The 15,644-nt window shown below is 44.1% G+C and overlaps 1 protein-coding gene across 1 annotated transcript; it reads right to left on the bottom strand.

The window, feature by feature from the left end:
- Window positions 1-1,155: 1,155 nt before the first annotated feature.
- LOC132591790 (vomeronasal type-2 receptor 26-like) lies at window positions 1,156-7,535 on the bottom strand. Its single transcript, XM_060272222.2, has 5 exons — window positions 7,257-7,535; window positions 5,688-6,503; window positions 3,734-3,961; window positions 3,159-3,285; window positions 1,156-2,066 (listed from the first exon to the last, which is right to left on the bottom strand). The coding sequence occupies exons 1-5, from the start codon at window positions 7,533-7,535 to the stop codon at window positions 1,156-1,158; spliced, it is 2,361 nt and encodes a 786-aa protein (XP_060128205.2).
- Window positions 7,536-15,644: the final 8,109 nt, after the last annotated feature.

Genomic DNA, 15,644 nt, shown 5'->3' with positions numbered 1-15,644 from the left:
GATGACAAATCCCGCAGGGCCCTAGTCTCCAGAGACAGAGCATTCCACCAGGTCGGGGCCAGTACTGAGAAGGCCCTGGTCCTGGTCGAGGCCAGCCTAATCACCTTGTGACTCGGGATCTACAGTATGTTATTATTTGTGGACCTTAATGTCCTCTGCGGGGCATACCGGGAGAGGCGGTCCCGTAGGTACGAGGGTCCTAAGCCACATAAGGCTTTAAAGTTCAAAACCAGCACCTTAAACCTGATCCTGTACTCCACCGAGAGCCAGTGCAGCTGGTAAAGCACTGGATGAATGTAATCCCGTGGCTGGGACCCCGTAAGGAGTCTCGCCGCGGCATTCTGCACCCGCTGGAGTTTCAGGGTTAGTTTCAAGGGCAGCCCCACGTAGAGCGAGTTACAATAATGAAGCCTAGAGGTGACCATCGCATGGATCACTGTGGCCAGGTCAGGTTGAGAAAGGTAGGGGACCAACTGCTTAATGCAGCGGAGATGGAAAAATGCCACCTTGGCTGTGGTCGCAACCTGTGCCTCCATGGAAAGGGAGGCATCCGAGGTTACACCCAAGCTCTCGACAGAAGGGGCTGACACTAATTGAGCCCCAGCGGAAGATGGAAGTTGGCCCCCCCTGCCCCATGTCATCCCGACCCAACCAGAGGACCTCTGTCTTTGAAGGATTTAGCTTCAGCCGACTCCCACGTAGCCATCCAGCCACAGCTTCCAAGCACTTGGTCAGTGTGTCCAGGGCCGAAGCAGGATGGCCATCCATCAACAGATAAATCTGGGTGTCATCAGCATATTGATGACAACCCAGCCCAAACCTCCGGACAATCTGGGTGAGGGGGCGCATGAAGATATTAAAAAGCATCAGGGAAAGGATTGCACCTTGCGGGACTCCACACACCAAGGAGTGCCGCGGCGACAACCCCTAGCGCATCCCTCTGTCCCCGACCTGAGATAAAGGAACGCAGCCATTGTTGGACTGTGCCCTGAATCCCCACGTCTTTTTAACAAATTTCAGCCAAATCCAAATTTCATAACTACTTCCATTAAGTTGGTTGGTTCTACAAGATCAAATGAGGATAATGATTTTTTTTAATTGAAACATTATTTTTCAAGAACACAATTCCCTACATTTTTGGAAAAAATTTAAGAATCAGATGCTATCCTTAGTTTTTGCTATCAGGTGCTCCTTTGTGTTCAGATCAGATCTCAGTAAAATAATGTAGCATTTGGGAAGGAAGATGCAGCCCAGGAGCCCAGCACTGGAGGCCAAGATGGAGAAGACCTGAACGGCTACCATGTATTTCCCCTTGGTGCTCAGGTAGGTGGGCACAAAGGACACCCAAACACTGCAGAAGACCAGCATGCTGAAGGTGATCAGCTTGGCTTCATTGAAGGCTCCAGGCAGATTCCTGGCTAGGAAAGCCACCGTGAAGCAGATGGCAGCCAGGAAGCCCATGTAGCCGAGGGCAGAATAAAACATAGTAACAGACCCTTCATTGCATTGCAGGATGATCTCTCCAGGCTGAGAGTGCATGTCAGAGTCTGGGAATGGTGGCGAGATCCCCAGCCAGATCATGCAGATGACAACTTGGACACAGGAGCAGGAAATGACAATGGAGTGGGCCAGACTCTTTCCCAGCCATCTCCTCACTGTGTTCCCTGGCTTGGTGGCCAGGAAGGCCAGAACCACCGTGATGGTTTTTGCCAACAAAGAAGACACAGCAACAGAGAAGATGATGCTGAAGGCCATTTGTCGAGGAAGGCAGGTCCCTTTCCTTGGCCTCCCAATGAACAGGAAGGAGGACAAAAAGGAAAGCAGGAGGGAGACGAGGAGGATGTAGGAGAGGTCCCGGTTGTTGGCTTTGACTATGGGTGTCTCCTTGTATTTAATGAAGATTCCTAAGACAAAGCTTGTGGTTAAGGCCCCCAGTAGGGCAAGGGAAAGTAGGACAACCCCTAGAGACTCTTCATAGGCTAGGAAGGTGATATGCTTGAACACACATTGATCTCGCTCCTTGTTTGGATGCTGATTTCCTGGGCATTTTTGGCAATGGTCTGCATCTGCAAGAGAAAGAGAGGGAGGGAGGGAGGGAGGGAGGGAGGGAGGGAGGGAGAGAGAGAGAGAGAGAGAGAGAGAGAGAGAGAGAGAGAGAGTAATGTCTACTACACTGGATTCAGCCAAGCCCTGAGCAATATCCAGTCTCTTGGGAGAGATTCAGTTGTAGACCAAGTCAGTCTGGGACAGCCACAGATCACTACAGGTATTTAATTAGGTTTTTCTAAACATTAGCTCGACCCCTGAAGAAATTTCGAACAGATTCCAGGGCTAGATATCCCCAGCTTGGACTCTGGCAAGTTGGGCTGCTTAGAGCCCCCTATACCAGGGCCAAAAGGAGGATCAGGAGTCTGTGCAGAGGTCTAATATCTTCCTTGGGTCCACAATAATCTTTACAAGGTAAAGGACCCCGGGACAGTTAAGTACTGTCAAAAGGAACTATGGGGTGCAACGTTCATCTCGCTTCAGGCTAAGGGAGCTGGTGTTTGTCCACAGATAGCTTTCTGGGTCATGTGGCCAGCATGACTAAACTGCTTCTTTTGCAAAGGGACCCCATGATGAGTGCCAGAGCGCATGGAAACACTGTTTACCTTCCTGCTGCAGTGACACCTATCCATCTACTTGCACTGGTGTGCTTTTGAACTGCTAGGATGACAGAAGCTGAGACAGAGAAACGAGACCTTAGCCCGTCACATGGTTTCGAACTGCCGACCTTCTGATTGGCAAACCCCAAATGCTCTGTGGTTTAGAACTCTTTCCTTTACATTTGATCAAATATATATTTTGGAGTGAGGGTGCGTAATAGGGCTGAGGAGTGGGAAAGGGGAGGCAGGCTTTTAGTGATAGAGATTTTTATGTCCAGCTTTCCCAATCAGGTTACTATATATATGTATTATGATGATGATACATTTTAGAACAATATTGTAAACTATAATAATCAAAACAGATTGATGATGATGATGATAATTTGAATCACCCAGTTCACTCCCACACATGAAGCATACCAGCCTGATCCTTCCCAGAAATGGCTTTGAAAGATTCCTGACTTGAACCCTTCTCTCTTCCCCAAGGCCAGCCTTTCCCTTGGAGTCACCCACCTTCCTGAGTGGAGATGGTCCCTTCTGCACAGGGAAGACATTCATAACAGCAAAGAGGCTTCCCTTCCTGAATCACCTTGACGGATCCAGGGCGACAGCTTTCCACACACCTGGAAGTAGGAAGGGTCTAGGCACAAAGACAAAGAGTGTCAATGAGAATTGTTGTTTGAGGCATAGTATGTTGTCATATGCTGTAGCATCCGGTTTATAGCTTGAAACTAAGCATTTCCCATCACTGTCTATTAAATGAATTATTCATGATTAAATTCAGGAAAAAACCAAAATACCTCCATTAAATAGAGTTATGTATATGGGCCATGAGCTATTCACGACTGATATAAATACATTTAAGAACAGAAAAGCAAGGAATCTCCCTTTTCCCACACACAGAGTTTAGCAGGAACCCTCCTTTGGCACCCAGCTGAGCAGAGGAGCTGTAGGAACTATCTTGAACAACAGCCCAATGCTGGAGTTGAGAGGAAACAGAGAGCAGCAGCCCACAGAACAGGGAGCACTTATTAAGGCTTAAAGAAAAGACAGCAAAATGACAGGCACGATTCCCCTCTCCCCGCCACCTGATTGAGCCACTCAGGCCACACAATGGCATCCTGGTCAATGGAGCACTTCAGGTCTGGGGATCCCTGTCTGTCGATACTCCCAAACTTCACTCTGAGGACGGACTTATTGGGGAACACCACCCAGTTCACAATGTCCAAGTCGGCTGCCAGCTCCCCGTTCTCATCCAAATACACTCTGTCCATGGAAGAATTGTAGAATGGGGCGTTTCCGAGGAAAGGGTGGAGCTGGAACAGAAGCAAAGATGAGAGCATTTAGAATAAAGGAAAGCAGAGTCTCCTGTTTTGCCAGGGCATAAATGGAAAGTGAGCGAGGTCCCAGCTAAAGAGGATGGGCAACTTAAGTGGACAGAATATGCAGAATTTGCAGATTTATCATGCAGAATAAGGGAGCAAAAGAACATACATTAAAAGAAAGCTTTTATTGGAAAGCATTTATTGTACATATACATTGAAAGAAAGCATTTATTGGAAGGCATTTATTGTACATATGGAAAATAGCTGTATAGAGCTGGAAACGGTGGCAGCATTAAGATAAATGCAACTACGTACATAAATAATGTTTGATGGATGTAAAAGTGGAAAACTGGTTTGAATTGTTTTAGTAAAATATGCAGGGATGTATGAGATGTAAAATGAACCACGGAAAGAGAAGAAGGGAAATCATTGGATATTTTAGAATTTGTAAAATGTTTATTTGGAATTGTAAAATTGGAAATTTAATAATAATAATAATAATAATAATAATAATAATAATAATAATGGAAAGCATACTGACAACCCAGTTCACCTCTGCTTAGGACTGGTTGCAAACTCAATAGTAATGGAGGGATCTTGTCAATTTTGGTTCATAATATTTTCTCTCTCACACACACCCTAATCTTAAATTCAGTTCTCCACATTTCTGAAGCATTTTTAAATAATAATAATAAAAAACTCAGAATTCTTCAGTACTTCTATGTGATTTTCTCCTAGTAAACATGTTTTTGAAGGATGCTGCCCTCTTCGATTGTTTTGGAAAGAGTGAATTAGGTTCGTTTCTCCTTTCAAAGCAAACTGAATGAAATCTCTAATATGGGCTTCAACAGGGAAAGGCAAGAGCTTGGTGGAGGGAGCAGAGAGCCAGAGCAGAGTCAAGTGGGTGTCAAAGGAACAGAGATTAGAGACAGCCTGATCAATGTCATCTCCCCTGCCAAAAATAATTCCAACTTGCAGGGAAAGAGAATTGGACACAGGATGGAGGCAGTTACCTGAGGGGTAAACTAGGGATTCTCAAAGTTTTCCAGATTCTAATCCCAAGAAAATGACTCTGGAAATCTATGTGTTAAGTACAATTAGTTTAATTTACACAGAAATGAAAGATGAATATGTATTAAGGAAGGTTTAAAATGGAAAATGGCTAATAGTCTTTCCATCTCCCCTTTGAAGGGAGTTGCCTTTTTGTCTTTGGCTCCAAAACTCAATTGAGTCAATATGTCAATGAAGCTCTCCTGAAGGTAAAGCAAACAGCCTGGAAGGCAGAGGAGAGAGGGAGAGGGAGAGGGAGAGAGAGAGAGAGAGAGAGAGAGAGAGAGAGAGAGAGAGAGAGATGCCGAGCCAGTGCTCAAGACATGATGTCTATTTGATGTTTTCATTCTGTTATGAAGAGTTCTGCGAGTAAAGATTGAATAATATTTCTATAGATCAGGACAATAATTCATTTCCAAAAGGAAATTAATGTTTCCAGTTCTTATGCTACCAATCGTTTCAAACTGCACAATATTTCATAGAATCATAGAATCATAGAGTTGGAAGAGATCACAAGGGCCATACAGTCCAAGCCCCTGCCGAGCAGGAAACACCATCAAAGCATTCTTGACATATGCCTGTCAAGCCTCTGCTTAAAGACCTCAAATATTTAACATCTGTAACACTACAATCGATTGCCATGCTCAGTTGAAGGAAAAGAAAATACCTGCCATGGCTGTGGCCTTTGAGGTCTTTGAAGTCCCATTCTCTCATTAGCCCTCTGCTTAGATCTAGATGAATATGCAGCATTTAAGGCACGAGCCACGGCTTGGACAGTGTTGTAGATCCTGTAGCTGTCTAGAGAGAGGATTCTTTCCAGATCGTCTTGGGGAAACATCTCCAGTTTCTCTCTCTCTCTGCATCTTGTCCAGCCTTTCACCGAGGATGAATGCTTTGAATAGGAACAATTAAAAGCACCCTCCCAAAACTTCTTAATACCAGAGAAAAAGGATGGAAAACCATCGGATGTTGCCCTTTTGCTTGTCTCAGTGAAGAAGGAAAATATACCATGGATGTATTGGAACGATATGTGATTATACATCAGCTCCAGGGAGACATCCCACATAGCTGTTGTGATGAAGATTTTCCCAACAATGTATTTCATCACTTTGTCAAAAATCTGTTGTATAATGAGTAGTCCATCTAAGAAATAACTCATTTCCCCATAGTAAACAAATACATGCACTTGCCTCCACTTGTGGAATGGAAGACGGTCCATTTTTACCGCATTTGTATTCAGTCCTGGGATGCTTTGTGATATGACAACACAGACACCGCTCTTGATGAGCACCGGCGTCAAGCTCTTCAGGAACCTCTCTCCATTGTTGGTGTCTGGTGCAAGGAGGCCAATCAAGGTCCACCTGAAGTGCTGGAGCAGCTTGACAATCCCTGGGTACAGGGCTTCTTCTTTGGGGACCATCCGGTAGAAAAAAGGAAACTGCCTCTTATCATTCAGAACATGGGAGACAAAAGCATAAGTGACCTGGGAAGAGAAGGAAGATTTGAATCTTGTTTGATTTCAGATCAAAGCCTAAATATTTCTAAGCCCAACATGAGATTGGGTAGGTCTTAGGAAGGAGGAAGGTCTATTGCAAGGACCCTTTTGTGGGAATAGTGATTTCCTATGAAGTATTCCAGGTAATGCCTTTTTTTAAAAAAAAAGGAGGCCCCTCATTAATCTCTAGAAGGAAAAATCCCTACAGGAACTTTCAAGTTTCATGTGTCAGGCGAACATGCAACAGGAAGCCTCAGGTCTAGTGAGCCAGAAACAAATGGGCATTTAAATTACTTCATCTATGGAGACGTTTTCAAAGTCAGGGCACAAGAAATCCTTTTCCCAATATCGAATGGGGTGTCCACCTACAGAATGGCAAAACCTGTCTCACAATCTGATTAGAATTATTTGAGAGTGTCAAGAAGCACATAGATAGATAGAGATGTGTATCTGAAGAAGTGTGCATGCACACGAAAGCTCATACCAAAATAAAAACTTAGTTGGTCTTTAAGGTGCTACTGAAGGAATTTTTTTATTTTGCTTTGACTCAGACCAACACGGCTACCAACCTGTAAATAGATAGAGATGTTCTTGATATAGACGACTTGATCTTTCCAAAAAGCTTTTGACAGGGTAACTCACCAAAACCTCACAGATACTCTCATGGAGTCTGAACTGGGGATAAAATGGAATATAAAACAGCTGATATCACAATCTTATTATACCTCTCTCCATTCCTACCTGTGGGATTTTATAGGTGCCCAACACATTTGAAATCTGGATGGAGCTTTGAGAGTCAGACCCTTCGAGAACAGCCAGTAAGTTCGTCTGTTTACCACAGCTGTAGTTTGGAAAGTTGAGCTGCCCAATTGACAACATGTCTAGCAAAGCATCATATGTCACCCTTCTATTAAAAAAGTTCTCATGGATGCTGTAGCCCAGGGTGATGTTGGGTAACAGCTTTTGATTCTGGTTGATGTCTTCAATGGCAAACAAGAAGGAAAGGAGCTGCCAGTACATTGTGGTTCCCTTCCTGGAAAAAAATTATATACATGCCAGCACTGTAATATTCCCCTGTCCTCTTTATGGTTGTCTGTTTTAATTTTTCATTTGAATTTGCATTTACTTATTTATTGCTAGCTGCTTGGAATAACTTCTTGTTAAAAGGACAGCATGGAAATGTCACAAACAAACAAACAAACAAACAAAAGACCCCTAAAATAACGCCCAAAATAACTTCCCCAATGTTACCATAGCTTATAACAGTTGCTGCTGTTATTCCTATATTATCACCCTTTTTATTAAGATGTTTTCCACTGTTTATCAAGATGTATATGACTACTATAGGGCAGCATATATTCAAATAATAATAATAATAATAATAATAATAATAATAATAATAATAATGCCTGTTGTCTTTGTCCATGGAGTTTTATCACGTTTAGTCAAAACTCTCCACTATGACCTGCCCCATCTTGGGTGGCCCTGCATGGCATAGCTCATAGCTTCTCTGAGTTATTCAAGCCCCTTCGCCACGACAAGGCATTGATCCATGAAGGGGATCAGTGTTCTCGAAGCTATGAACATGAGTTTGACCAAACTGCGGGAGGCAGTGCAAGACAGGAGTGCCTGGCGTGCTCTGGTCCATGGGGTCACGAAGAGTCGGACATGACTAAATGACTAAACAACAACAACAACATCAATAATAATAGGGCCAGGTTTAAAAGGGAATCTAAGACCCTGATTAAAAGATCCAGAAAGCACTATAATTCCACTTTGAGAAAGTAGATATTTCCCCCTGTATATTAAACTTAAAGCAAAAAGACACCCTTATCCTTCCATCGTTCACAGAAGAACCGTGCAGAATCTCCCCAAAGGCTCATCTGTTCCAGCATCCAGTTCTCAAGGCGGACAACCAGATGCACATGCAAAACTGAGAAGCACAAGAGCTCTTCCCCTACTTGAGATTCTCAGTTCCTGGTACCCAGAGGCATAGTGCCTGTGAGAGTGAATGGAGAACATAGCCATTGTGACTGGTAGCCACTGAGAGCCTAATCACCCACAAATTTATCTGCCAGTGGGATCTTCTTATGTTCTTAAAGGCAGGTACCAAATAATGAGACAGGCACCATAAAATAACTGGAGATGAGCTGGATCTCATGGAAATGGTAGCAAGTGAAGCAGCAGTAACTCCATCCCCACAAAACGTCTTACCAATAAAAACTGGTGGAAGGACAGTCGTTGAAGCTATAAGGATCAAACATAGTATTTGTGGCAGAGAGGACCCCACTGATGAGGTGGTCTCCTGGCCTGAAATAATTAGGTGAATCTATCTTATCCCTTTCCAAAGACAAAAGGCATTTTGTCTTCAGTTTCCCACAGTCCCCATACGGCAGTAGAAGCAGTAGAACGAGGACCATATTTTTCCTCCCAGGAACGACCACCTCCTTACAAAGAATTAGAAGCCTTTTGTTGTGGTGTTTGCAATATGCAATAGCTTTCTTCTTACTAACAGAGTCCTGCAAAGGGATCACATCTGAAGTGGAGAGAAGTCAAGCCAACCTCATTCTGGTCCATTTATCATCTGTCCTATATCTCAGCCCACCCAACTTTTGGGTGGCTTAGGAGGCATATATCTTCCAGACCTTTTTGCCTCAGATGCATGACACCATCGCAAATTCCTCTGATTTCTAATCTAGTGGACTCAAATGTGATCTTTGGACAACTCCCTAGATCTTTGGTGAGAGGTAGAAGCAAAAAAATACACACTCTATCATTTTGATAATTATACGGAGAAGAAGTACCACTTCTGCAAGTTCCTAAACTCCTTCTGCAGCTCCACCTGCAACTGTAGGGCTGGAGAAAAACATGTTTGCGAAAACTCCAAGATCTGGATGTAAAATATGGACTATTGAATAGTATGCAGTTGAAAAGGTTGACAACAGGACCCATGGAGGGGAAGGTTCAAAGATTTGGAGAAAACTATTATATATATATATACTGTATATTCCGGCGTTTAAGACAACAGGGCGTATAAGACGACCCCCAACTTTTCAGTTAAAATATAGAGTTTGGGATATACTCGCCGTATAAGAAATACAACACGGCGTATAAGACAACCCCCGACTTTTGAGAAGATTTTCCTGGGTTAAAAAGTAGTCTTATACGCAGGAATATACAGTATATATATGCATACTTTAAAAGTTACAAAAACAAATCCAGACATAATACAAAAGGAAGAAATGCAAAGGAAAGCTAAAAATACAAAATTACAAAGAAAATCAAATACAAAGAAAGAATAAGGTACAAATATACCAAAAATACAAAAAGATTTTTTTTTAAAAAAAAATTGACTTCCTATTGTTTGAACATCGCTTTCCTTTTTTAAAGGAAGAATCCAACAGCATCCAATAGAAAGGCAGATCGCACGCTGCTGCCTCCAAAGCTGTGCAGCCAGATGACATCACAACATTCCACAGCAACCAACTGAAAATAGGCCCAACTTTTTCAATAGGCCGCAGCATTGCCAAGCAGGGAAAACAAACATAATAGGTCCTTTCACAAAGGGGGGGGGGACAGGGATGAGGCACAACAAAGGGGGGGGACACATAGCCATGGGGGGGGGGAAGAACCCTGAGTCAGCCAAAGCAGTGGGGAGGGGGGTTTGGGACAGTAGGCCTCACCATTGCCCAGTCGGTCACAGGTAAAAACAAACAGAATATGGGCCTTTCACAGGGTGGGGGAATCACAGGGATGAAGCACAACAAAGGGAGGTGGGAAACACATAGCCATGGGGGGAGGGAGGTAGGATCCTGAGATAGCCAAAGCAGTGGGGGGACGGACATTTTCAGGAACACGTGTGGGTGGGGAAGTCATATTTTTGAAACTTACAGTAGGGGAGTCAGGGTTGGGACAGGGCAGGTGAAGGGACTCTAAAGGGAGACTCCAGTTTAACAGAAAAAGGTCAATTTAACACAAAAACCCACAGCAACTCTCTCTTTTGAGTCTGGAAACCTTAAAGAGAAACCAGCAGACCCTTTGTGTTTAATTTCCAAGCAAAGGGTCTGCTGGTTTCTCTTTAAGGTTTCGAGACTCAAAAGAGAGCAGGGCAATTAAAGGCACAGAAGTCCTGTCCTCTATTGAGTCTGGCAACCCTACCAGCTAGTGGCATAATAAAACAAAGGTCGATAAAGGATTTGGTAACCATATACAGTGGTGCCTTGCTAGATGAATTTAATTCGTTCCACGGGTCTATTCTTATAACGAAAAATTCGTCTAGCGAATCCCATAGGAATGCATTGAAATTTTTTGAATTTTTTTCCCCATAGGAGCGCATTAATTGAATTTCAATGCATTCCTATGGGAAACCGCGATTTGCTAGACGAATTTTTCGTAAAACGAATTCGTCTAACGAGGCAACTTCTGCTAGAAAAATCCTTTCTTTAAGCGAAAATTTCGTCTTACAGGGCGTTTGTTAAGCGAGGCACCACTGTATTCCGAAGATCTCTATTTGAAGTGTGTGATAAGTATAAAAACCTATTAGAATGTAAAACGCCTTGGTGGTTATAACCCTTGGAAATTATGAGTGTTAAAAAGATAAATATGAGTGAAAAATGGGTCACATATGAAAAATTAATAAAAGAGGAAGGAAATGAATGGAAAATGAAACCATATGAAGAGGTTTAGGAGTATGTAAATGACTGGCTGCACTATCGCCAAATCAATGAAATGTTTAAAGAAAATTGAAAAGAAAGTGGATTTGATCATAATGAATCAAAATTTGAAATTGAAATATTGAATAATAGTTGTAAAATATTGTCTAAAATGTATAAAATACTGTTGGAATGACACTTGAAAGCTGAAGAGGTAAAGTCGGTGATGGTACATTGGGCCAAAGATTTTAGATATTATATACAGTTAGAGGACTGTTTTTATATGCGACAACAGCAGCAAGAGTATTAATGAACAGAAATGGAAACAAGAATAATTCCCGACGATAGAAGAATGGCAGAAGTTGTTAATGGGCTATGCAGAATCGGATAAGATGACAGGGAGAATTCGAAACCGACGGGACAAGAGGTTCTTGAAAGACTGGACTAAATTTGAGAAATATTTGAAAGACAATTGTAAACAACAAATTACGCTAGTAGGTTTGCAAGAAGTTTTGTAAGGAGAACTATATGAAATATTACAGAGAAAAATTAGGAAAATAAAAATGTTTCATTGTTTATTAAAAGTAATAGTGAATTATGGAATACAAGAAGAAGTTAGGAAGATTGGAAATCTTTAGACATGGTTGATGGAACTCCAAAAAAATATTGTATAAGATATGAATGTTAACTGATGTATAAAAATTTATGTAAAAACTTAATAAAATAAAAATTATTTTAAAAAAGAATTAATGAGCAGTTAATATATTTATGGTCCTTTTATTACAGTGTCATGTTGCAAGCACAAATATACAGCTCTCCGTAAGGAGGGCAGTTGGCTTCCCTAAATCCTCCTCATGATTTCCTCAGCATTTAGGCGCCAACGGAAAGTTCCTCCCTCCCTCTGACTCCTTTGCACTCTGATATGTTCAGACCTCCAAGTCTGTGGTGAAGGGGGTCCCCCACGCTCTCAAGTGACGTCTCAACTAGCTGCCCTCTCCCTTTGGGCTCCCTTGTCATTATCTTGTAACTGGGTAACTCCTCCCTCAGCTGTTCAGCTTCTCTCTCTCTGCTTCTGAACACACTGTGGACAAGGAGGGTGACTTTTCCCCTCCAGCCCTTCATCGGAGAGAAGCTGGTCTGCCATAGAATGCACTCCCCAGTCATCATCTTCAGACTATTCCCTGACATGTTGTGATCATTTGGGTTGCCCTTTTTTAATTCAACAAAATCCTTTAGGTGATTCCATCAATCATGGTATCCTCCTGGGCTGAGGGGGGAAGAGTGATGTCGTGATAATTTGGGTGGCTCTTTTTTAATTCAACAATCTTCTTTGGCGATCACTCGGAGCCGAGTAAGATTGTCTTCCATAAACACGGTTTTAACAATGGGTCCGAAAGTGACTGTGGAGGCCAATTCTGGATCCACACATCCTTCCATAGTGGGGACATTGGTTTCCAGGTGGCAGTTCATCACAGTGTGGGTTTGCCAAGCGTGCCTTCCTCTTAGCACGTTTATCCCTAGTGTCTTAGCACGTTTATCCCTAGAAATTTTCGGAGACACCGTTGATGGAATATTTCGAGGAGTTGGAGATGGTGTTTATAAGTGGTCCATGTTTCACAAGCATATAGTAAGGTTGGTAGTACAATAGCTTTATAAACAAGCATTTTGGGTTCCCTGCGAATATCCTGGTCCTCAAACACTCTGCACTTCAGTCGGGAGAAAGCCGCACTCGCAGAGCTCAGGCGATGCTGGATTTCGGCATCAATGTTGGCCCTTGTGGAAATTCAACAATATCCTTTAGGTAAGACATGTCCAATTCATCGATTGTGATCGACTCTCAGCACACCCTCAGAGCGCGCTCAGTCACCGGCCAGAGCAACTCTGCAGGTGGCACGACCAGTCGAGACTCTGCTTAACCAGGCTTGCTCATGGTCGCCGCAGCATGAGCTCCGGCTGGTGCTGGCACCGCCTCCGCTTTGTGGCCACCTCAACCACCCCACTTCAACTACCGACTTTGTGTGATGCCCAGCCAGCTGGCCGGTCCTGGAAAGGCATGAGGTGCGTGTCTCCACCTCTTGCAAGCCGAAGCCCCGGGGCGGGGGGGAGGGGGAGACGAGGTGCTTGTAGGGAGCCGCGGGAAGTGCAGCACATGAGAGAGAATGACGCCCCTCCTCCCTCTACCCCCTCCCGCCGGTTCCCATGGAAAGAAAACACCCTCTCCCTCCTAGTTCTGTGTGGATGCTGAACTTTTCCCACCTTTCCAGCTCCAGCCTGGCTGCATTTACTCCCCCCCCCCCACTGAGCTCTTCATCTGGTATGGGGGGATTCAACATTACGGGGGGGGGGGGGTTGGCTTCCTGCGTGTGCCAAGGGCCATGGGAGGGGGCTGGTGGGGGGTAATAACTTGTTATTATTTTTATCATAAGAATGATATGTTGTTCTTTATAGCCCACCCATTGGCTGGGTATCCCCAGCCAAATACAGTGGTACCTCTACTTATGAATTTAATGCGTTCCAAATGCACATTTGTAAGTGGAAAAAAAATGTAAGTCGAATCCCATAGAAATGCATTGGGAGAAAAAATTCGTAAGTAGAAAAAATCCTATCTAAAAATTCGTAAGTAGAAAAAATCCTATCTAAACCGCATCCAAGGCGGACGGAGCTCCATTCGTAAGTAGAAACATTCATAAGTAGAGGTACCACTGTATCATGTTTAAGTTGAAGAATGACAATGGGAGAGTGTGGTAGATCACTGCCACTTTTTGATACTGGATAGTAGATCACAGCCTACTTGAAGGTGGACATGCCTGCTTTAGTTGACGTGACACAACTTTCAGCGGCTTTGATGCCACCAGTCATGGCATCCTCCTGGACTGGCTTAGTGAGGTGGGTGTCAGAGGCACCGTATTACAGTGGTTCTGTTCGTATCTTCAATGTCGCGTCCAGAAAGTAAAGCTGGATCTTGTTCCTCATCCCCACCCCCCAGCATATGTGCTATGGGGTTCTGCAACGTGCTATTTTCTCCCCAGTGCTATTAAAGATCTATTTTGCTGTATATGAAGTCATGGGGTGTGCTCCTGGGGAGTTTGGGATCAAGGGGTCACCAGTATGCTGATAACACACAGCTCTAGGAATGTGGTCAGTGCTGTGATCTATTGAGCCTCTTGGGTTTGCCAATCGGAAGGTCGGTGGTTGGAATTGGGAGTCATTTTGGTCTCACAGCTGTCCATGGAGGCACAGGTTAATTCTCTGTCCAGGGCAGCTGTCTATCAGCTCCATCTGGTACGCAGGCTGAGACCCTACCTGCCGGCGGACTGTCTTGCCAGAGTGGTGCATGCTCTGGTTATCTCCCGCTTGGACTACTGCAATGTGCTCTACGCAGGGCTACCTTTGAAGGTGACCCGGAAACTGCAACTAATCCAGAATGCGGCAGCTAGACTGGTGACTGGGAGCGGCCGCCGGGACCACATAACACTGTTCCTGAGAGATCTACACTGACTCCCAGTACGTTTCTGAGCACAATTCAAAGTGTTGGTGTTGACCTTTAAAGCCCTAAAGGCCTCGGTCCTGTATACCTGAAGGAGCATCTCCACCCCCAGCATTCAGCCCAGACACTGAGATCCAGAGCCGAGGGCCTTCTGGCGGTTTCCTCATTGTGAGAAGTGAGGTTACAGGGAACCAGACAGAGGGCCTTCTCGGTAGCAGCACCCGCCCTGTGGAATGCCCTTCCATCAGATGTCAAGGAAATAAGCAGTTATCCTAATTTTAAAAGACATCTGAAGGCAGCCCTGTTTAGGGAAGCTTTTACTATTTAATGCTGTATTGTATTAATATTCAATTGGGCACCGCCCAGAGTGTCTGGGGAGATTCAGCCAGATGGGCGGGGTATAAATAATAAATGATGATGATGATGATGATGATGACAGGGTGAGCTCCTGTTGCTCTGTCCCAGCTTCTGCCAGCCTAGGAGTTTAAAAGCATACCAGTGCAAGTGGATAAATAGGTACTGCTGCAACGGCAAGGTAAATGGCGTTTCCAGAAGCAGTCTAGTCATGCTGGCCACATGACCCGGAAAGCTGGACAAATGCTTGCTCCCTTGGCCTGAAAGCAATATGAGCGCCATACCCCATAGTCGCCTTTCACTGGACTTAACCATCCAGGGGTCCTTTAACCTTGACCTTAATTAGGGTTGGTTCTCGATCTGAGACTCTGCCTGGAGAGAAAGTACAAGGAGGACGGAACCAGTGAGCAAGGAAACCAAATAAAAGATCAGGCTGAGTTCAAATTAAAGGCCAGGTGGAATAGCTCTGTCTTACAGGCCCACCGGATGGAGGTTAAATCCTGTAGGGCCCTAGTCTCATAGGACAGAGCATTCCAGCAGGTCGGAGCCATCACTGGAAAGGCCCTGGCCCTGGTGTTTAAAGATTTATCAAAATCTTTGGACTTCTCACCTTCCCCTCCATGGGTCCTATTGTCA

Source organism: Zootoca vivipara, chromosome 2, assembly GCF_965207765.1.
Source record: "Zootoca vivipara chromosome 2, rZooViv2.hap1.1, whole genome shotgun sequence".
In the NCBI taxonomy this organism is placed as follows: domain Eukaryota; kingdom Metazoa; phylum Chordata; class Lepidosauria; order Squamata; family Lacertidae; genus Zootoca; species Zootoca vivipara.
The sequence above is the reverse complement of the archived record's forward strand: the minus strand, read 5'-3'. Positions and strand labels throughout refer to the sequence as shown.